Here is a 21,865-nt window from a genome sequence, read left to right as displayed (position 1 = left end):
TCTTGTGTAAGCGTGGCTTATAACACCATGAGCAGAGCAGCCTCCACTGCTTAAGGTCCATTTCTTATAACCACTCTGGAATGCATGCGGTTTGCTTGTGATAACTGCTATGTATGTGTGTTTTGTTCCTGTTGTCTGCCTTGCTTAGACCCATGTGCTCTGTTTCAAGTTTGGAGGCTTAGACCCCAGCAGGGTGGGATGTGGAACCTGACCCATGACCCCTGTGTGGTTCTCATTTCAGGAACTGTACTGTGGCACCATGGAAACCTTCCAAAAGTTTCTGGACACTCTGTTCCTGAAGACGCTTCCAGAAGTGAGCAGTCTCGCTGTGGCAGAATGTGAGGTCCTGCGGCAACAGGTCCAGGAGCAGGCAGCGAGACAGCTGGGGCAGGTGGACCGATTTCGCAGACGGCAATGGGAACTCCTTTGTGACCTCTTGGAACAGGACAGGCGGGTGTGTCACCTGGGTCCTGATCTGCTGTGCATTTGAGACTTAGGATGAGGGATTTCAGATGCTGGGCGTCCCCAAGGGCCTCTTAGAGACAGTACAGAGATGTGCTTCATACGTCTGGGGGTGCACTCAGTGCCAGAGTGCATACTAAGTGTGCTCAAGGCCCTGGGGTGATACCCAGTGCCCCAAGAAGCAAAGTCACGGCTGCCAAGCTTCCCCAACAGTCACAGGGAGGACCCAGATGTGAACACAGCTGCAAGTTCTCCCAGGAAGTCATGAGGTGAAAGGCAGTGAAGCAGAGGACGGAGGAGACAGCACAAGCTGTGGCTGCAGAAACAGGAAGGACTGAGAGAGCAGGAGGGTCGGAGTTGAGGAAGGATGGTAGACAGTGTGAGCAGAGGTTGGAATGGTGGGCTGGCGAGCCTGAGCACGCAGCAGCCTTTGGAAGCCAGAACAAGCAAAGAATCGCAGGCCGGGGGATGGAAGTCTGAGCTGCAGGGCCTCTGTTAAGACCTGTGCTCCATCTGGTGGCACTCTAAGTACAGGCTCTGAAGTATCCAGGCTGGTGGAGACTGAGAAAGGACTCTTAATGATGGAGGTCTTGTTACAACGTGATCTTGCTGGGTGAGATGAAAGCCTTCCTTCTGGTCGTACGAAATTACCTAGAAGGACCATGGGCACAAGCAAAGATGTTAAGAGGATCAGGAAAGAAAGGGACTTGTAAAACAAACAAACAAACAAAAAACAAAAAACAAAAAACAAAAACAAAAAAAGGGAGGGCCCGCTGCAGCTGCTTCATGCATTGCTGTCCCTCTGAGCACAGGTGTGGCTGGAGGCGTGTGCGCTGTCCACGGTGCTGCAGAGGCAGCTGCAGGATCACCAGGAGAGCACCATCCATGAGGTCCTGAGCCGCTTCACTGGCCTCTCTGAAGAGTGAGTATGAGCCCTGAAGGATGGGTTCTGTCTGTATGAGACTCTGGGCTAACCTCAGTGTGCTAACCTGCAATGTGGGTGCATTGGCTGCTCCCTGCCCTCCCTTGATAATAAAGAAGTACCATTTCAGTTTCCTTCTCTAGAAAGTGGTGCTAATAAAACCTGTGTCACGGCATTCTGTTTTGGTAGGGACTTTTTCGAATAGCTCTTGTGAGGTGAATATTATATATATGTCAGGTGGGTGGTGGAATGGCTGACTCCCATTCTTCCTATAGGTGGGACCCCTCAGTGTGTGTCTCACTGGCCCAGAGCATCCTAGAGCTCTGACCAGCCTTGCTCTCTCCCACAGGTCCACACGAGGCATCTTGCAGGGCCACCAGCTGCTGCTGTGCTCTGCTCTGCGAAGACTGGCCCTCCGAGGTACCACCATCACTGCCCTGGCTCAGATGAGACTGTCCGGGAAGAAGAGGCTCCTGCAGGAGCTGCGTGAGCAGCTGGCTCTGGAGCAGGGAGCGTCCCCATGCCTGGAGGAACATCAGTGGCAGCTGCTTAGAGCCCTGGTGAGGACACAGTACGGTCCCCACAAAACACAGCCCAGAAGTGCTCCATTAGACACAAGTTCTAGCCCTGCTTGTCACATTAGGATCCTGACACCCCGGGAGTTTTCAGAGCAGTGTGACAACAGGTGCAGGTTGGGACTTAACTCACGGGGACTCATTGCCTCCCAGGATGGGGGCCTGAGGGGTGAGGACAAGGTGGGGCAGGCAGGCTTCTCCCCAGTCTTTGTTCCTTGGCTTACAGGCACTCTTACCCTTGCATGCTCACAATGCTCATCTTTCTGTGTGTGTTGTATTGAGATTCTCACCTCCTTTGAGGAGGACTTCAGGTACCCTGGAGGGGGACCCAAGCTCACAAGCCCTCTACATTAAACACCCATGTCCCATGTCCATGCTGTTCAACACTGAAGTCTTACGATTAGAATCTCAATTGAGGAGACATGGTCCAACTCATAAAGGCGGTGACTCTGAGGTGCACACATATATAAGGGATTCTAGTGAAGGTGACATGGAGAGAATTCCACCAGGAGTCCAAGTGAAGTCTCAGGGAGGATGGGGCAGGCAGCACATGAACACTGGGAAGAGGCCCTTCTTGCTCTGTGAAGATCTGAACAGGTTGAAGTAATTGACAATCAGCAGAGCTGAATCCCTACCAGCTGCCCTACGTCTCCTCCATGGATCTCATAACCCTAAGCCACAGAAGCTGCAATGACTTCCATCCTGCTGACGACACAGGGGCTCAGTTTCTAGCTCCTCCTTAAAGGCAGCAAGCAGCTTTCTTCTCTAGCTCCAGTTTCAAGTTTCCCTATCTCTCCACACTAAGCAGAGGCAGCCCCAGGTTCCTGATTCCCTCACACTCCCTCCCCCCCAATCTCTCTGTCCCTGGCCTCATATGCCCTGCCACGGCTTCTATAATGTCCCCACAAGTTGGGTCTGATCTCATCCTGGTTTTGTCTTTCAGAAAGTTACTAAGTTTCTCTGACCTTGTCAGTCTTAGTATTCAGGCTTCACAGTGCTCAAGAATGAACAAGGACCTCATTTTGTGAGGGTCTGTGGAGCACACTGAGCACACAGCTGGTGCTCCATACATGTCTTTGGATGAGGGAGGGAACTATGAGCAGACACCTAGGCTCATCCTCAGGAGTAGTGTTTCAAGTCTAGAAACTGCCTGCCCCCTCATTCCTTTCCCCAGCCTTCAGGCCAGCACAAGGCCCGGCCCTTCTGGCTAATGGGTAGCATGTCTGTCCTTATAGGAGGCACGGATCCTGGAGGAGGCGGCCAGACTGGAAGATGAGGCTCAGCAGACGGGCCTGCGACTCCAGCAGCAGCTGCTTGCAGAGGCACGGGAGGCAGGGCAGCTGCTGCAGTTGCACTCAGAGCGGTCCATTGGACAGGCATTGCTGGTTCACGCAAGGAATGTGGCCAGCAAGGGCCGGACCAGGGACAAGGAAGACTTCAAGGTGAGAGCCAGGCCCTGTCCCTTGACACCAAGGGGCAGGAAGAATGGTATTTTCCCTGCCTCTCTTTGAGCTTCCAGCCTACAGCATGTGCCTAGCTTGCCAGCCAGGAATCACCCAGCCCACACACAGAGACCCTGAGCTGTGTCCCATTAACTCTCATTCTGTATCAGACCAAGGCACACCTACCTGGCTGGCTTCTCTCTCCACTGCCCACTGTACAGCAAAATCAGATCCCAGATGAGAGGTGTGGCTTTCCCTGAGGCTTTGTGGACAGACCCTGGTGGCTTCGTGATCCACAGAGCTCAACTTGGATACGTTGGCAGTAGCTTGCTATTTTTCTGTTGCCATGGCTAAAGGACTGTGGTCAAAATAGTGACAGCGGTCATGTGACTGTGGTACATCTAGGTGCTTCCTCAGATTTCACACAGCCCAGGCGGGATCCTCCTTCCCGTCATTCAGATGGGGAAACAGGCTTCTCATTGTACAAAAGACACACTGAAAGCTTAGTAGGGAGTGAGCAGCAGAAATGAACCTGGAACCCAGGTCTCGGCTCATCTCCAGTGCTCACCCTATATCTCCTTGATTACCCACTGGACCCATGAGTCGGGAGAGGTCTGACTGAGGCAGAGGACCATGGTGTCTGTGGCCTAGCAAACACTGATATATGTACAGCTTGGCAGAACAACGGAAATGATGGAGTCTTTCACCCATTAAGACTTTGTGCTAATAATGTTCCAGAAGGAAATAACCCACCCCCAGCAGGCTTCACTAATGTCACATCTTATTGGCCAGAACTGGATCAAAGTCATCATCCTTGTCAAGGGAAAGTAAGATTATCATGGCTGGCTTAAACTGGTCATGCTCTCCCTGCCTGAGTCCTGGCCACTCCGGGTTTGGGCGAGCGTGGGAAATACGATGCAGGGCAGGTGCTTCACCTGTGACCTCTCAGATGTCCCTGTCTCTCCTGCTTACCACAGAGGACGCTAGTGGAGACAGTGGTGGAGAGCGTGTATGTGACCAGCACCAGTGTCAGCCGCCTCATGCAGGCGTATTACCAGCGTGTCGGGAAGCTTCTGCAGGCCCACGAGGAGCAAGTGCTGCAGCACCTGAAGACCCTGCAGGGTAGGTGTCTCCCCAGCTAGAGGCCAGTGATGGCTTTGCAAGAGTAGAGTCTGTGTGGCCCGCCCGCCTGGAGGAATCGAGTTTGTTTGCACGCATGGGTGCGTGTGCCAGTGCATGCATGTGCGTGTGACTCAAAAGCCTTTGTAAAGAGTGCTGAAAGATTGTGTGTCTACAATACAACAAGTCTCTGTGGTTTCTGATCTGAGATGAATGCTTGTAGGGCCTCCTGAGAAACGGAAGTCGTTCCATCTTTGAGCTTCCTGGTAGCCAAAGAGATACAGTAAACATGATTGAGAGATGCCCACCTGAGAATATTCAACCCAGGGCTCCTAAAGCTAATCACCTCCCCCCACACCTGTGAAGCAGTAGATACCAGCTGCCCTTCCCACAATGACACTAAGTAACACCTGGAGCTCCCACGGGCTTTTCCTAACTTCCTGCACAAGCTTACACACTTTTCCCCGTGGATGGCCTGGGATGGAGCCCCAGGCGGAGGGGCAGGAGGAAGACCCTGGAGTACCCTCAGTGCTGTCACTGCTCTCCGCTGGGCTCAGCTGCGACCTGCCCCACCCTCCCCACATTCAGGAGGGTTCAGCTGGGATCTGGCATGACTCAGGAATCTACAGTTCCCCATCACAGTTTGTCAAAGAGATTTGAGCTTGCTTAACAGGAGACACCTGCATATTCCCGCAGGGCACTTAGTTCCAGGGCCTGTCATCGCCCACACTAGGCCTCCACTTGCCATCTGTGGGGCTAGGGCTGGACTCGCCTCCCAGTGTCCTCTGAGCTCTGGCAGCCCATTCTTCTGCTCTCGGCTCTGCTGTGGGAATTTGACACTGGCTTCCCTTACGGACTGTGGCGAGCCCCCCCCCCCCTCTGGGAAGGACTGCTTCCATAAGGAGCAGGGAGCAGGAAGCCTGGTCACGGCTCTGCTGATGAACCGTGCGTGGTGGCTGCTCAGGCCCAGCCAGGTCAGCAGCTGCTGGGCCCCTCACCACCAGCAAAGGGCAGAACCATGTATCCCCTGAAGCTGCTCCCTTAGTGCTATGTTATTTAACAGAGGGACACCTCCAGTAGGTTGCCTGTCATCTGTCAAACATGAATCCCTAGGTAAAGAGGTGGCACTATAGTAATTATGCAACAGACAGCACTCTCAGCCAGGGAAACCCAGGGCAACACATCATTTTACCTTAAATAAGTTTTTCTAGATAGATAACTCTGCAAATAAGACAATTGCCGGCAATGGGTGTGAGATCAAGGCCAGATGCCTACTCCTAAAAGTGCTTACACTGGCGTCCCAAGGCCCACACAGCCCGAGCTCAACTCACCCAGCCTATCTCCCTGCTGTGTGACTCTGACTCTGAAAGGTTTCTGTGGCAGCCTCTTACTGTGGAAACTTGCTTGTCACTTCCTTACTCCTGACAGAGAGCTAGAGGGGAGCCATGTGTGGTTTTGCACTGGCCTTCCCAGTACTGGTGCCTGTGGCATGCTGGGAGAGCAGGTGTATCATGCTCACCCCTTGCGCTGGCCCCCAGCTTCACCCCAGGCCTAGAAGAGTTCACCTTCCAAACACGCACCTTGATTGCTTTATGTCTGTGGGTTCAGGTGAGAGAATCAACGCTTACAAGCTGTGGAAGAAGCAAGAATTCAGTGACCCACTATCAGGGATCCAGACGGCACCACCGGGAAGCCAGGCAGTGCAGCCGGGAAGCCAGGCAGCAGATTCCCTTGGAGCTACCCAGGCGGTGCAGCAGAGGTGGGACTCAGGGTCATCTATGGGGTCCCTGCACGGACGTACCCCACTCTACGTGGTAGGCTTGAGATCCACCACCTGTTGATGTGGGTGTCTTCTGCCTCACAGACAGCTCTGAATCTTTTCCTTCATATCTTGGGCTCCCTAGAAGCCAGCCTTGAGGTGAGAATTTGTGTGAAATTGATGGTGTGTGTGTGTGTGTGTGTGTGTGTGTAAGTGCAGGTGTGTATATATGTGTAAGTGGAGGTGTGTGTGCCAGTCCAGGGATAACCTCAACTATTGTTCCTCAGGCACAATCTGCCTTGATTTTTACCAGTGTCTCACTGGCCTGGCACATGCCAAGCGAGCTAGGCTGGCTGGCCAGTGAGCCCTAGACATGCTTCTGTCTCCTTCTCAGCACTGAGATTTCAAGCAAGCCCATCATACTCAGGATTTTATTTTTATTTACTTATTTGTCGTTGTTTCTTTTTAAACAGGTTTCTCCGCATAGCCCTGGCTGTCTTGAAACTCCCTCTGTAGAGCAGGCTGACCTCGAACTCACAGAGGTCTCCCTGCCTCCACCTCCCAAGTGCTGGGATGAAAGGTGTGCTCCACCACCTCCAGGCCAACTTTTATTTTTCTTTTGATGTGGATTTTAAGCCTCAAACTCTCATGCTAGCACCACGACTGAGCCATCTCCCCAGCCCTAGTTACGTGTTGTTAACCTGGGGATGAAGGCGAGGGTGCAGGAGAGGGGACAAAGGCGTGTTTCATGGCAGTGCCCATCTCCACTTCCACAGGCTCGGCAAACCTCATTCACCTGCTGTCTTGCAGACCAGTGGGTCAGAGTCGGGTTAGCTTATCTGGCTGCTCTCAGTGTTGTCGTGGCCTCTCAGATGGACTCTTCTTGGGGTGTGTGGCTCCCAAGTTTCCTGATGACAAAGGCCCACTAGCTTCAAGTGGCCACGGAGCCGCTGATGTGACCCTGGCAGCACCTGCTCTTTGCCTGGCTTCAAGCTGTGCCTGGGACACTACCTGTCTGTCCTGAAGTGAGTCTTGGGAGTAGGCTGTAAAACACATGCTGCTGTGTTGGGAAATGGTACCTCCAACTGCAGGGAGGCCAGGGCTTGAGAGCAGCAGAAGCCAGCAGTCACATCAGGTAGGGATCACCCACACATAACAGAGTCGATCCCAGCCTTAGTAGGTATCTGAATCAACAAGGACCATAGCCCCACTTAGAGTCCTCTGTCTGGGCACTGGCAGCCATCAGCAGGTAACCACGCTAAGCTTCAAGTTCCAGGCTTGCCCAGCCTTCCTGAAGTCATTAGGCCATGGCCCAGCAGTTCTTAGATTTCAATACAGAGGTATATTTGGCTTTGCTATTGAATGTACAGGTTCCATACCTGCACCCCCACCCACGGTGCCTTGAAACTCAGACATGGTCACAGAACTGTAGGGAAAGCTCAGGGATTTCAGCACCTGGGCTTCAACTACTAGAGATATGATTGTGATTGAAATGTAGTCCAGGGCCTTGCTCTGAACCAGAAAAGACAGGTCTCAGTAGCCAGCGGGTCAAACTCCACATGGTTTATGAGAGAGGAGAGCAAGCCTGACAGAGAGGATGCTCATGGTCTCTCCTTGAGTCCACCGTAGACTCAGCCTCCTTGAAAGTCAGAGAAGTAACATCTGCGAAGCTAGGCCCTGCTATGTGTCACTACCCATCCCGAAGAAGAGCTCCACAAAGCTAGACCATTACAGAGGAAGCGACAAACCAGGGTTTTCCTTCTTGTTACTCCATGGATGAGAAGAATCGGGGTGACAAAGGCAAGACTTATCCCCAGGATAGAAACAAGGAGCTTTGGGGGCCAGCAAAGAGGTGGAGGGTGGCATATTTAGGGTCTGTGCCCAAAGAAACCGGAGTCAGCATCCTAGCTGGGACTCTGTGGCTGTGATAAAACACCATGACCAAAGCAGCCTGAGGAGGAGAGGGTTTGTTTAGCTTCTGTGTCCCCATCACCGTCCATCATGAAGAGAAGTCAGGATAGGAGCTCAAGGCAGGAACTGATGAAGAGGCCATGGAGGAGTGTTGTTCACTGACTTGTTCTTCATGGCTTTCTCAGCTTGCTTTTTTACGCAACTCAGGACCACTTGCCCAGGGGTGGAACCACCTGGATGGAGCTGGACCCTCCCACACCCATCATTAATCAAGAAAATGCCTGCACCAGCTTGCCTACAGACCAATCTGATGGGGGCATTTTCTAGGTTGAAGTTCCCACTTCCCAGACTGACTATCGAGTTAGTGACAAGTTGACAATAAACTAAGCAGCTCAGTGAGCATACAGCAGGGGTACTCACACACCCACACTTACTACAACACTATCCACAGTACACATGGCAATGAATCATCCCAGAAGCCCACCAGTGGGTAAATGGGTGGAGCAAATGGGATGAATAGAGATAAATATACATGATAAAGTATCACGGAGCCATTAAAAAACATGGTGTGTCTTTTATAGGAGATCACTATGTTAAATGAGATAAACCAGACTTAAAATGGCAAGCACATATTTCTCTTCTAGAGGGAATCTAGACTTTTAAGAAAATGTGAAATTTGAAGGGGGCTGTTTGGGGAAAGGAAAGGGATCTGTATGGCGGGGGGGTAGTAAGAGGTGGCAGTGAACAAGCAAAATAAGCAAAGTACCTGATACACACAGGTCCCGATGTTAGATCACAGTAACTGTCTGGCCAGAAGTAAGAAAAAATGAATAGATGGATAATGGATGAGTAGATAGATCATGAGTGGATGGAGCATGGATGGATGAATAGATGAATCATGGATAAATGGATGAAGGGTCATGCATGGGTTGATGGACCATGGCTGGTTAGATGGATCGTGGATGGGTGTATATGGATGGATTGATGGATAGAATGGAGATGGATGGATAAATGGGTCACTGATAGATGGATAAATGGGCCATAGGTGGATTGATGGATCATGGCTGGTTATATTGATCATTGATAGGTGGAGATGGATACATGGAAGGATGGATGAATGATTTGGTCTTATAGGATGAATAGAAATTTACAGGCCAAATGCAAGGAAGCAAGGAAAGGTATCCCAGCAGCCCAGAGAGCATGAAGCAGAGGCAAGGTGGCTTTCTTATGCCTTGTATATCCCAGAACAGCTGCCTATTAATGCTAAAGGTAACTTCTGCCTTCAGATCTAGTCAGCCTTTCTGAAAACTGTCCCTAAAGATGGAAAGGAGGAAAATAGCAGTCATGGAGTACAGGCCAGGAATAGATGTCACTGTTTGCAGAGGACCAGGTCATGGTCTGCTGAAGAGGGAGAGAGGGAAGGGGTCTGCGCCCAAGAGAGAAGGCGGTGCTCTCGCTATGAGGGACCTGGCCTCTGTCCTACCCCTATGCCTACTTCTCAGAATGAATAGGCTGCACATTAAGGCTTATTAAGGTTCGTAGACACTGCCCCCAGGAAATGAGTCTTTGGTGGTCCTGGAAGGCCTCTGGTCCTTTCTTAGGAACCCTTCTCCTTAGGTAAGAGTGTCTGCTCATGAGAAGATGCCAGCATGCAGCTCTAAGTTCCCACCTAGAGATGTCCTGACTTTGCTTCTGTCCTGCTGATGTCCCCAGGCTTTCCTAGGATTCTAAGTCCAGGGTGCATGCAGGATTCCTTGGCCTTCCCCATGCTTTATAGACATGCAGCCTCTGGTCAGAGCCGGACTGTTGGGAAAATGTGGCTGCAGTAAGTTACAGGGATCTACTGGCCTAGGATTCCAACAGTGTTGACCGTCCCTTCATGCCACCAGGATGCTGTCACGGCAGAAGAAGTTCCTGGGTCAGTTCACACAGCACCAGCAGGGCCGCCTGAATTCTCAAAAGCAGAAGGCACAAGAGCTCGACCAGCTCGAAGCCCAGCTTGAGACCCAGCTGCAGGTAGTTTGGGAGATGTGTCACTAGAGGCAGTGGCGTAGTATACAAGGAAGAGGCCACACCCTGGCTTACAGCCAGCTGCCCAGGCCACTGTAAAAAAAATCCTGTGTCCCACTCCAGACCATCACCTCTGAACCTCTCTCTGTCCGTGGCATCTTTGGCTCTCTGAGTTCCATTGGCCAACAGAGTATGTCTTCCTGAAAGGAGCATGAGCCCATGGGGACAGTGGTTCCCACATGGCTCTGGTGTCTTCAGGGCACAGCTGAGCATCTGCCCATGACTTTGGAAGTGTAAAGGAATGTGTGCAGACCACCACCAGCAGGGCTGCAAGGTGCTGGAGCTGCCATCTCTACCTCTTGGACAGTGCTGACAGTAGCTAAGGCTCACACTGCAGGTAGAGCACTCAGCGAGGCGAGGCTCTCAGGGTTTAAGTGGACAGTTAAGCACACACACAGAAAAGTCCCAGCCTGGAGGATTGTGAGGTGTGACTGTTCCCCAAAGTATCTGCCTTAAAAATATCAGGGGATGGCAGGATCCTTTTGTTTGTTTGTTTGTATGTGTAGGTTTTTTTTTTTTGTTTGGTTGGTTTTTTGAGGTTTTTTTGTTGTTGTTTTTCGAGACAGGGTTTCTCTGTATTGCTTTGGAGTCCTGGAACTTGCTCTATAGACCAGGCTGGCCTCCAACTCCAGAGATCCACCGCCTCTGCCTCCTGAGTGCTGGGATTAAAGGAGTGCACCACCAACACCCGGCTTAAAGCCTACTTTTTCTTTTCTTTTTTCTTTTTCTTTTCTCATTTTTTTGGGGGGGTGTTCTTAGAGACAGGGTTTTTCTGTGGCTTTGGAGGCTGCCCTGGAACTAGCTCTTGTAGACCATGCAGTCTCAAACTCACAGAGATCTGGCTGCCTCTACCTCCCAAGTGCTGGGATTAAAGGTGTGCGCCACCAAAACCCGGTGGCATGATACCTTAAAACAAAATCGAAGCATTACTGGATGCTCAGCAGGTAAGAAGAACTTGCTGCTCAAGCCGGGACCTGCACTGCATCCCCAGAACACATGGTGAAGGGAGAGAGCTGACTTCTAGAAGCTGTCCTGTGAACAAACACACACACACATACACACACACACACACACACACACTCTACTACTACTACTACTATTACAGATAAATAAATAAAATTTAAAAGAAAATTCAGAATTTCAGAATGAAGGCATATGACAGCAATTTGGCCTTTTCCGTGTCCATCAAGCCAGGGGTGGCAGTAATGACAGCAATTATAAGAACCCTGTTAATGATGAGCTTTTGTTCCCAGGGGTCCATAGCAGGTGGTAGTTGGTTTGCAAGCTCTCAACACCCTCTCAGAGCAACCGAGGTGGTGGCTGCTATGATCCTTACTACAGATAGGGAAACTTAGGATAGGAAATCATAGCTTCTCAGTCCCCTGGCAGCTGTACACTGGAGTGGAGCCAAGCCAGTGCTTAGCAATGACTGAGCCTCCAAACTGCCCTTGTTTGTGGACAGGGCTATGAGACAGGAGAGAGGACCAGGTGTCTAGAGGAGCACCCTTCTCCATGCCTCTGTCCTGGTTCTGACCTCTTGGGGTACTGCCTGGAAAGTCATCTTCCACACTGGGATGTGGGTTGGAGTCACCAGCCATCCTGCACAGTGTAAGGCTTGAACTCTGTGGTGGGGAACTCAGAGGCGAGGGGCAGAGAGGCATGCCGACCCTCTTCCATTTGTCTATCAGGAAGCTGAGCAGACCTTTATCTCAGAGCTGGCAGCATTGGCCCGGGTGCCCCTTACTGAAAACAAGCCATTCTCCAACAAGCGAGGACTTCCAGGTAAGTTTCTGCACCGTGGTACTGAGGCAGGGGGGCTCTGAACTTAGAAGAGTGGATACTGATCCACTCTTGTGGAGCCTTGGGTGTCCCGCACAGCTTCTCTGAACTTTCCTACTTCCTGTAACTGAGCAGACTCAGAACATCACAGGGACCTTGGCTCTCTGGCATCCCACCATGCCAGTTCCTGGCTCCAGTACGTCCTGACCTCATCTTACTCTCATCTCTTCTTCCCCTTCTGTAAAATGAGGAAATGACACCTCTTCCCCTTCAGAGATACGTTAGGAACATCATAAACCAATGTCATCTGGTGCGGGAAGTCATTCACAGGTATTGCACACACGAGCTCTGGCCAGTGTCTGCACTCTGCCCTCTGCCTCTCCTGTTTCCTGTATCCTGCATGCTGTGGGCAAAGCAGAAACAAAGCCTGGTGCTCCCAGTTCCATCCCAGCTCTAGAGGCTGTGGGGCGTGGGAAACACTTCACTCATGGTGTTCAACCTGCTTAGCGGTGATGTGGCTAAGGTTGATTATAAACCATGGAGGCAGGAAGCGCCATTTAAAATCACAGCGTTATCCTGGGCCTGTCTGTCTTCTACAGAGAAGCCAGTAAGAACCAAAAGAAAGAAGCCCCCACATCGGGAGAGAGAGGACCTAGGGCTGCCCAACAATGATCACCCTGCCTTGATGGACCACGCCACAGGACCACTCAGGTGTGAAGGGTCCCAGCCCACTGCCTTCCTCCTGTCTTTCTATCAAGGTTCTGAAGTCTGGGAGTGACCCTTCTCATGGTGCTCACATGAGGCCCAGGAAATGCTGGGAATATAATTTGAGAATAGTGGACAGGGAGGGACCATAACAGGGGTTGCCTGCATTGCTGGGAACTGTTGCATGTGGATCAGCTCTGGGCTACTAGGTCAACTGAGCCAGTGTCATCTTCTCCTTGGTGCTGGGTGTCCTCCACCTGGTGTTTACATATCACTCCTTCTAGCTGGGTGGTCCTGAATCCATAGTGCAGCATTCATCACCTGCCATCCATGTCCACAGCAGCAGAAGGCTGGGTCAGCAGGACAGCGAAGCTGGAGATGGAGAGAACTCAAGGAATATGCTGCAGACAAGAAGCCATCTATAGCTGGAGCCCTGCTGAGATGGACCTGATGTGTACCCCACTGCATCCATGGCGGCAGCTGTGGGGCGCGGGGGCAGAAGCAGGAGGCCAGTCTTGAGAGAGGGGACGCCACCTGCCTTAGAAAGTGAAAATGACATGAAGTAGCACCAAGCACCTGGGATGACTGGAGCTGGTGGAGACATGCCTTGGAGAACCTCGGCTTCTGCCCTGGTACACTTTTCCTGATTGCTTCCTCCCTCAGGGGGCCCTTACCCTTGGCCTCCAGCCTCACAGTGTCCCAGCACTACCCAGTAGCCCCTGATTCCCAGCATCTCCATGAAGTCCTGCCTGTCAGGGTCTCACCATCACTGGTGTTTTCTGATCCTGAAGCCACTGTCTCGCCTCCGTTGCTCCACAGTCATCTCCTGTCCCTGGCAGTGGCTGCCAGTGTCCCAGCCAGGACCAACTTTTGGCCTTGGTATTTCTCTTTGGGCTCAGGTGGCCCTGGTACCTGGCCACTCAAGGATGTCTGAGTTTCAGAGCCACTGTCCTTGGTACAGCCATGGAGTTCTAAACCCACAGGCCTGTTCTGAACCACTTGGACCTTGAGGATCACATGTTCCTGTCATGTGACACAAGATCTCCTCCCTGGGCGTGGAGGGCAAGAAGGAGGCTCTCCCTACCCTCAGGCTTCACTTAGGAGGGAAACCTTACTCTTTCAGACCCGTGGAGACCCAGGCTTTCCTGTGCATTGTAGGACAATGGGCAGCAACCCTGGGCTCTATCCATTAGTGTCAACTGGACACATCTATTCATCTCTGGTGTTTCTCAGCAACAGGTCAATGTGTGCCTCCCTGGGGCAAGCCCAGCACTGCAAAGCCCCATTTTACCATCAATTTCTAGAACATACTGGCTTTTGTGATTCAGTAGTCCCTCTCAGGAATCTTCTGGACTTTCTGGGAATTTTAGGTTCTTTTTTTCATAGAAAAGCAATTTATTCCTATAAGCACTTACACAGTTAGTCATGGAGAGTAACAGGCCTGATGGTGAGACAGGTCAACCAAACTGGAGATGGCATCAAACTACAGTGGTCAAGGGCTAACTCCTAAAAAAGCAACTCTTATCAAGGATTAATTCCATTTTAAAAACAAATCAAACTAGCAATACACTCTTCTCAACTTGACAGTTCACCAGTGGTATTACTGTCAGTTAAAAACATACATCTTACAACTTGGTGGTTCCAAGTTCAAAAAACAAAACAGAAACAAAAAACCACACAACAAAACCATTTCACAGAAAGGAAAAGAATAATACGGAAATAGCTCAAGAAATATACTAATCAGCAAAAATATGAGGGCAAGGAAGAACGTGTGGTCTTAACTAAAGAAACCAAGAGTCTGGTTTACACAGGAAAATGTGCATCCTGGAAAGCCAGATGAGAGGACCTTAAAATCTCCCCTAATTCCTGAATAAAAATGACTCTTGCAATATGTATACTCATGGCTCAGACACCTACTTCACTTGTCTCTAATTCCTTATCCATTCTGGCCTCTTACTTGGGAATCTGAAAAACTTGGGGATATAGCTTAAGAAGAAAATTAATCAACACATAATGCGCCCCATTTCTGAAGCTACTTTAGACATGGCTAGGTTTGTTACTAGAAAATTACTGAAGAAAATTTATAAGTCTGTGGCTTTGTTGAATTAAGTCCCCCAGTTAAGATTTAGAAAACACCCATGGTTTGGGCTATTAGTACTGTTGGTAGCACCTATTGTAGCCATATAGCTGAACAAAGTCTGTGTCTCAAACCAGTGTTAAATCCACCTCCGGGTTCAGAAGAAAACAAGGAGAGTCTAAATCACAAGTGCAGACATGTCTAGGATCCTTGTCCTTCTGGATCTACACTTCCTTCAGGGGCTTCATCATTATAAATGTGCTCTGCCATCTGCCACACTTGCATGATACTGTCTTCTGATACAGAGCAAATCACCCAAGATTCATTGGGATTCCAGGAGAAATCAGATATCTTGGCAGTGTGACCACCATGAATAAACAACAACTCTGGTGGGCCATCTTCTGCATCTTCTGGGGACTGTTCTTCTCCAGTTTTACTTAAATCCCAGACATTCAGTCTATGATCAGTACCACTAGAAGCCAAAATAGTCTCATTGTGAGGTGACCACTGAACTTGGAATATTTCATCCTTGTGTGACTCAAAGGAATGCAACTTGAGTTTCGGGGTTCTCAGATCCCACAAGGCAACAGTCTTGTCAGCTGACCCTGTGGCAAGAATGAACTCGCTGTAAGGATTGGAAGACAGGCAGTTCACTTCAGCAGAGTGAGCATTGACTGAGTGGCTTCGCTTGGAAGCATTGTTTGAACAAGTATCCCAAATAATAAGTTTCTGATCGTCAGCAACAGACCCAAACAGAGACTGGTGGAGCACATGGAAGGAAATGTCCCCCACTACTGCTGTATGCTGTGTAAAGATGGTCTTTGCATCCACCACTTTCCCTTCTTTTGGAACTTCACTGATGTCCCCATAGACAGATGGTATAGTTATCTGAAGCACTAAGTAAGTGCCCACTGAGGTTTGGATTCCAACAAAGGTCGTAACCTTCCTTCTGATGTCCATGGAGATGCAAATCTGGGTTGCACTCTCCAGAAGGGTCTGGCTTAGAAGGATGCTTTGTGTAGTCAAAAACAAGCACATCACTGGATGGAGTCTTGGTTGCAATGATGCAAGGGTATGTATTGAGCCCTGTTTACTTCTCCTTCATGGTTGATCTTGATTTCTATTTCAATTGTCCCACTGACAGCGCCAAAACCTCCAAATTCTCCTTTTTCACTGTCATAGTGTGATGCATTAAAGTGAGCATCATCGTTAGGAAGCTGGACACTGGCTCTCACCAGGTGGTTTTGTTCATCTGATATATGTGTTCCCAGGACAAGCTGGTGAATGCCGAAATATTTTCCTTCAGGCCTGGTTACATCTGGAAGCCACTGGGCAGTTAAACTGGGCCACTCCAGGCCATGGGTCATCACCAAATTGTAAAGAAAAGGGGTATTCTTCTTCCATATTTTGTACTTCTCATTGATCACACGTTCTTCCACCGAGTCGTCAAAGGCAATTTCCTTGTCAGCCATGGTGGCAGGCGAGCCGGGAGGGGTTGGGGGGAATTTTAGGTTCTTAAAGTATAGACTAGAACCAGCTAGTTAGAAGTGTGGAGCTCATGGAAAGCAGCCATGCCCTCTGCATGCGCATGCAAGTTTGTGTGTGTGCGCGCGTGTGCGCGCGCGCTCGCACTCATTTGGAAGCCAGAGGACAACATGCAAAATGGTTCCTGTCATTCTATCCACTTTGGGGGCAGGGCAGGCCTGGAACTCACAGTTAGGAGAGACTACCTGGCCAGCAGATCCCCATGCTTAGAACCCAAGCACTGAGACACATACCCTGTAACCATGAGCTTCAACTAGATCAACCACGGCTCCCAACCTGCCCAGAATGGGGTTTTCAGCATGAGTTCACAGTGCCCTCTGGTGACTCTAATGAGGCATGTCACCTGAGGAATGGGGAAAAGCTCTGGTTTCCTTTGTTCAGAATTCTAGAACACTGCTTGCACAGGAACCACTATTATCACCTAAGTCCTCTGGTTTGATGGGGTGACTGTGGCAAATACAAACAAATCATGTCCCTCGTCTCCTCCAGCACCAAGACTGACCAGGGATCCAGAGTTTCGTAGGGTTCCTATTGTGAGCTAAAACATCTTGACCCAAAGCAGCCTGGGGAAGAAAGGGCGGAAACTCGAGGCGGGAACCTGGATACTGAAGCAGAGGCCTTGCAGGAATGCTTACTGGCTTTTTGCTTACCGGTTTGCTCCTCATGGCTTGCTCTGCCCACTTTGTATAACATTCAGGACCAGGGGTGGCCCCACCTACCCTAAGCTGGGCCTTCCACATCAACCACCAAGAAAATGCGCTACAGATTTACCTACAGTGCAGTCTTCTGGAGGCATTTCTTAACTAAGGTCCCCTCTTCTCGGATGACTCCAGCTGGTGTCCAGATTGGAAGAACAAACAAACACATCTAGCCAGCACAACTGACCACTTGTCATCTTGGCACACAAACACACCACTACTCAACTGCAACCTTTCCTGTCTTGTTTGTACACAAGACGGCATGCTAATATTAGTATCACAATATAAAACAGCCTATCTGCTTTTCAAAAGTCCCACCAACCCAAAAAATTCACTTGAAAGGTTTAGTCTCTTTAAAATAAAGTCATGCTGAGGAGAGGAAGGAGGGATTTTAGGAGCTAGGGGTAAAAGGGACATCACAGGAAAATCCACAGAAATGGTTAGCCTGGCTCTTGGTAACTCACAGCGTCTGAGCCAACAACCAGGGAGTCTGCATGGGAATAGGCCAACCGAGGTCCTCTGCATATACGTGACAGTTGAGTAGCCTTGTCTATTTGTGGCAGTCCTGCCAATGGGAACAGGAGCTGTCCCTGGTGCTTTGAGTGGCTCTATTGCTCATGCTGGGTTGCCTTGCCCCGCCTGAATGCAGGGGGAGGTGTTTGGTCTTATGGCAGCTTGATATGCCATGTTTTGCTGATGCCCAGGGGAGGTCTGTCCCTTTCTGAGTGAATACTGAAAAGGGGTGGGTTGAGGGCAGCTGGGTGAGGGGAGGGGAAGGGGTGGGGGTAGAGGAGGGAGGGGAGACTGTGGTCAGGATATATAATTAATTAATTAATTAATTAAAATATCCAAAGTCTCTTTAGAATCTCCAAAGTCTCTAAAACTCCAACATTTCTTAACTATGGACTCCTGAGAAAGAAAGAAAGAAAGAAAGAAAGAAAGAAAGAAAGAAAGAAAGAAAGGCTAAAAAAAAAAAACCAAATTAAATACTTCCTTACTCCAAGAGGGAAGAGCCAGAGCATAGTCACAATCAGAACAAAACAACCAAAGCTCAATAACGTAAACAGTTCAGCACCAGATGTCTGGAACCCACTCACAATCCCATGGACTCCAAAGAGCCTGGACAGCGCCACTTTGCTGGCTCTGCCAAGCATAGCACACATCCTGGTCTCCTAGACTCACGCAGACTTCACTCCACGCGCTACTGTCCTTGGTGGTTACCCCATGGTACTTGCATCTCCAAACCGGCAGAGTCTCCTCTGTGTCTGGGCTGCACCTTCACCAATAGCCTTTCTAACCTGGCCACCTGCTGCCAAGCCTCAGCTCCTCTCTATGACCCCTTCATGCCTTTAAAACCAGAAGCTCTCCTGTATTCTGGAGTCCGTGCAGGGGAAGGCAGCTCAGAGGGGAGTCAGGGACACTAAGGCTGGCCTAAGAGATACCTGCCCATGTGACTTCACTCGCAGGTCATGATAGGAGACCACAGCTCCTCAGGAGGCAGGGGGTGGTCAGATTCCAGCTCTCTATGGAGCTCATACACAGCCCCAAATACAGAAGTGTGGTGGGAACAGAACCTCCTTCCCAGTGTGGGTCTTGTGCCCCTGTAAGATGACCCTTATACAGTCAGGCACTAGCTGGGACCCAAGGTCCCCAACAGACCTTGAACTCTGGCTGACAGATTTTGAATTCAGCAGCTGGGCTTGAATAAAAGGCTGCTTGGGTGCCCAGGAGAACCCCAAGTAGTCCCTGGGCTCTCACGGAGTACTGCAATGCTTCTCCCTCATTGGAGCAGCCACTTGAATAAGGTTCTTTTCCCGGAAGTCAAGTTGGCCTGGTCCCATGTTCTTTCCTACAAGGCCACTGTGGAAATGTAGAGGAGGACTGCCACCTCAGTTTGCAAAGGTGTCCTTCACCTGGGGATCCTCTTGTTCTTCAACCACACGCTGACTTGGTTGGAGAGAAGTGTGGCTCCTTACAGAAATGCACAGCACTCTCCCAGCCCTCTGCTCTGGAGAGCAACATGGAGAGTCCCTGAGCACTTTTGTCCTCAGTGGCCCAGTTCCTATGCAGACCCGGCTGTGAGCTGAGCTGCGTCAATGCACAGCCCAGAAGCCCACCTATGGATCCAGGGTGCTGTAATTTAAGAAAAGCAGCTCAAGAGAGAAAGACACCATGCAACAGAGTTCAAGCAGGGAAATTTATTTTTTTATTAGGAGGAAAGGATTGTAAAAAGGGGAAAGGGGGGGGAGATTGGCCTCCAGAGACAAGAGCAGCAGGAAAAAGGAAGGAGGGGCAGAGAGAGACAGACAGAAACAGAGAGACAGAGAGAGACAGAGAGAGAGAGGAGAGAGACAGAGACAGAGAGAGGAGAGAGATAGACAGAGAGAGAGACAGAGAGAGAGGAGAAAGAGAGAGAGACAGAGAGAGAGACAGAGAGAGAGGAGAGAGAGAGAGAGAGAGAGAAGGGCAGGGCCCTTTCAAAAGGGAACATAGTGCATATGCACAGGTGGTGCTCTTAGTAGCTGCAGCTGAGAGCTTACCCAGTCAGAACCCAACGACAGGCCGGTACAGATGCCTGAATGCTAACACAGGGTCTCCACCCATCTCTCCCAAGGAATGTACCAACTGCTCCCTCCCATCTCTCATCCTCAGTTCCCCAGTACCTGATCATCACAGAGTCAGATGAGTTCGAGGCATTTGAGCCACCCAATTGAAAACACCCACTCGGGTCAACGGGCAATTTAATTTCTTTATTTTTCTCACAAGCTTTGAATTCAGAAATAAGAGCCACCAACAAGTCAGTTATTAAGTAAAAATGTGAGTGAATACAAAGGAAAACTGTACAAAACTTTAAAAATCTGACTGCCCCGCTGACCTCCTCTGAGGAACAGGGACTCGAGCAGCCTGGGCATAGCTGGTACCCCACCGTCCTCAGGCCTGAGGGGGGTGTCAGGACACCCCCTTTCTGGGTGTGATCCTGGCTGGGCCCAAAGCCCAAGACTGGCTGGAAGAACACACAGACCAGAAAGACACCATGACCGGGTTGTTGACACAGGACGTGGATGATGGAGCTCTATGACCAGGTGGAAGGCTTCCCTGCCATTCTGCATATTCACAGGTCTCAGTCAGGGTGAGGGTGGGGACAACATCTTTCTAGTGAAGACTCTCAGGGCAGAGCCTTCATTTTTTAAGAGTTTGGGAGTCCCCCCTTGGGGCAAAGGTCTTGGCATCGTGTCTATGTTGGTCCTCGGCGATGTCCATCAGCCGCGCTCAGACTTGCATACGTAACCTACTAACATGCATCCTATCCTAGAACAGCTACAGGGCGCAAAGGAACCATCACTCAGAGGGTCGTGGAGGAGTGGAGGGGATGGTATAGGACGATGCTACACCTGGGGATCACTAGGAAGGGAAGATGGAGACACCATGCTCTGAGGTGGAGTCTGTGTGAACACACTGGGCAAGGAACGTCCAAGCAAGCACACCACACTAGTACCACTTCTTCCTAAGCAGAGAAGGAAAGAACATCACTCAATCTCCCCTCCATCAGTACCAACTAAAACTGTGGGCTTCAAAAACACAGACAGGAAAAGGAATGGACATTTTCCCAGAATCCTTCACTCTTGCGTATCTGGCTCATCTGAGGTCAACCGAGGCTGGTGATATTGGAACGGCCACCAGGGGGTGCCACAATACGGTGGCCTGTACGCCTTGGATTGTTGTCATCTATCTGGGCACCTGAAAGAGACAGAAGGCCAAGGGTGTGTGGGAGAAGACCCGTTTACATACCTTTGTGGGTATTGCAGTCCATCTTAAAATACTTATCACTCCAACCCACCTTCAAGACCCTCTCCAAGTTCACTCAGGGAAGCCTCCCTGACCTGTAGATATGCCTGAACTCTACTGGGTACCTGCCAGTCCTGGGACTTCCCCTCCTAGGTCTCTGGCCTCTGCAGAGTTTGGTCTCACTTAGTGAGTCTCTACTGTGTGCAGGCAGACTTGGAGCACTGCTTGTGCTGAGAACACACATTAGCTCAAGAAGGTAGGACTCATGCCCACACTGGCTTGTCCCCAAAGCCCACTCTCCTTTGCACAGTGTTCCTTGCTTCAGGGACCTGTGCCTGCATGCAGACTAACTGACTTCCCTTCTGACCCTGACTTTACAGGACCTGTCTAGGTGAGAGCCTGCCTTAGAGTACGATCTGGCTCTCCTAGCCGACTCATTGGCAGCCATCTGGCTTCCGGCTAACTTGGGACTCAGCCTATCACTTTGCTCATTTCCCTTCATAGCCCACTGTACCATGCTTGCCAAGAGACTGTACCATGAAAGTACCCTTTAGACTAGCACTCTGCACCTACATACTGCAGCATTGTTCTGCCTTTGAAGTGGACAAGGGTGAACTTGACAGCAATGCAGGAAGACCAGCTATGTCACAGACACTTGGTAATGTCCATGCAGCCCCGAGGGCAGCACGGATGGACTTCAGAGGGAATGGAGGGCCCTAACACAGGCTTGTTATTACATGGCTAGCTTTACTCTAAGGATTTCCTATCCACATCTGATGACAGAGCTACAATACTTAGTTGCCTGATGGGACTAGAGGGCCAGTCTACAAGCTGGCTGTGAGATGCCAACATCTCCAGGGCTCCTCACAGCATGGAAGGCAGCTCTCTGTGAACACTAGACAAGATGCTAGGGTTGTGCCTGTGATCTCTTTGTGCAATAACATCAGCCACCTTTAACACCAGAATTGCTCTCAGGTAGCTATTCCAAGAAAGGAATATGGAAAGTGAAGTGTTC

General features: G+C 50.3%; 3 protein-coding genes across 8 annotated transcripts in view; 1 reads left to right on the top strand and 2 right to left on the bottom strand.

Annotated features, from left to right (window-relative positions):
* Evc (EvC ciliary complex subunit 1) overlaps window positions 1–14,639 on the top strand; it is a 37,300-nt gene extending 22,661 nt beyond the window's left edge. The window contains exons 12-21 of one of the 5 annotated variants that reach the window (XM_021226444.2): window positions 242–454; window positions 1,275–1,384; window positions 1,734–1,944; window positions 3,195–3,401; window positions 4,379–4,523; window positions 6,129–6,279; window positions 10,080–10,206; window positions 11,949–12,042; window positions 12,639–12,750; window positions 13,088–14,639. In XM_021226444.2, coding sequence (XP_021082103.1) covers window positions 242–454; window positions 1,275–1,384; window positions 1,734–1,944; window positions 3,195–3,401; window positions 4,379–4,523; window positions 6,129–6,279; window positions 10,080–10,206; window positions 11,949–12,042; window positions 12,639–12,750; window positions 13,088–13,169 — 1,452 coding nt within the window. In that variant the 3' untranslated portion in view covers window positions 13,170–14,639. Of the gene's footprint in view, window positions 1–241; window positions 455–1,274; window positions 1,385–1,733; window positions 1,945–3,194; window positions 3,402–4,378; window positions 4,524–6,128; window positions 6,280–10,079; window positions 10,207–11,948; window positions 12,043–12,174; window positions 12,605–12,638; window positions 12,751–13,028 lie in introns of those variants that run through there. The other 4 variants (XM_013112531.3, XM_021226445.2, XM_040747005.1 and 1 more) reach the window with 4 other exon arrangements.
* Window positions 14,640–15,022: 383 nt separating this feature from the next.
* On the bottom strand, window positions 15,023–16,293 carry LOC101836521 (histone-binding protein RBBP4-like). The gene is given in 3 exon segments (XM_040747008.1): window positions 15,023–15,685; window positions 15,687–15,888; window positions 15,890–16,293. Coding segments are annotated over 3 exon segments (1,269 nt in total).
* Window positions 16,294–19,795: 3,502 nt separating this feature from the next.
* Window positions 19,796–21,865, bottom strand: part of Crmp1 (collapsin response mediator protein 1) — a 47,358-nt gene continuing 45,288 nt past the window's right edge. For both annotated transcript variants that reach the window (XM_005068836.4, XM_005068837.4), the window contains exon 14: window positions 19,796–20,802. In XM_005068836.4, the coding sequence (XP_005068893.2) occupies window positions 20,711–20,802 (92 nt within the window). In that variant the 3' untranslated portion in view covers window positions 19,796–20,710. The remainder of the gene's footprint in view (window positions 20,803–21,865) is intronic.

This window comes from Mesocricetus auratus, unplaced genomic scaffold, assembly GCF_017639785.1.
Source record: "Mesocricetus auratus isolate SY011 unplaced genomic scaffold, BCM_Maur_2.0 Super-Scaffold_100006, whole genome shotgun sequence".
Taxonomy (NCBI): domain Eukaryota; kingdom Metazoa; phylum Chordata; class Mammalia; order Rodentia; family Cricetidae; genus Mesocricetus; species Mesocricetus auratus.
This window is presented reverse-complemented; position numbering and strand designations above follow the sequence as displayed.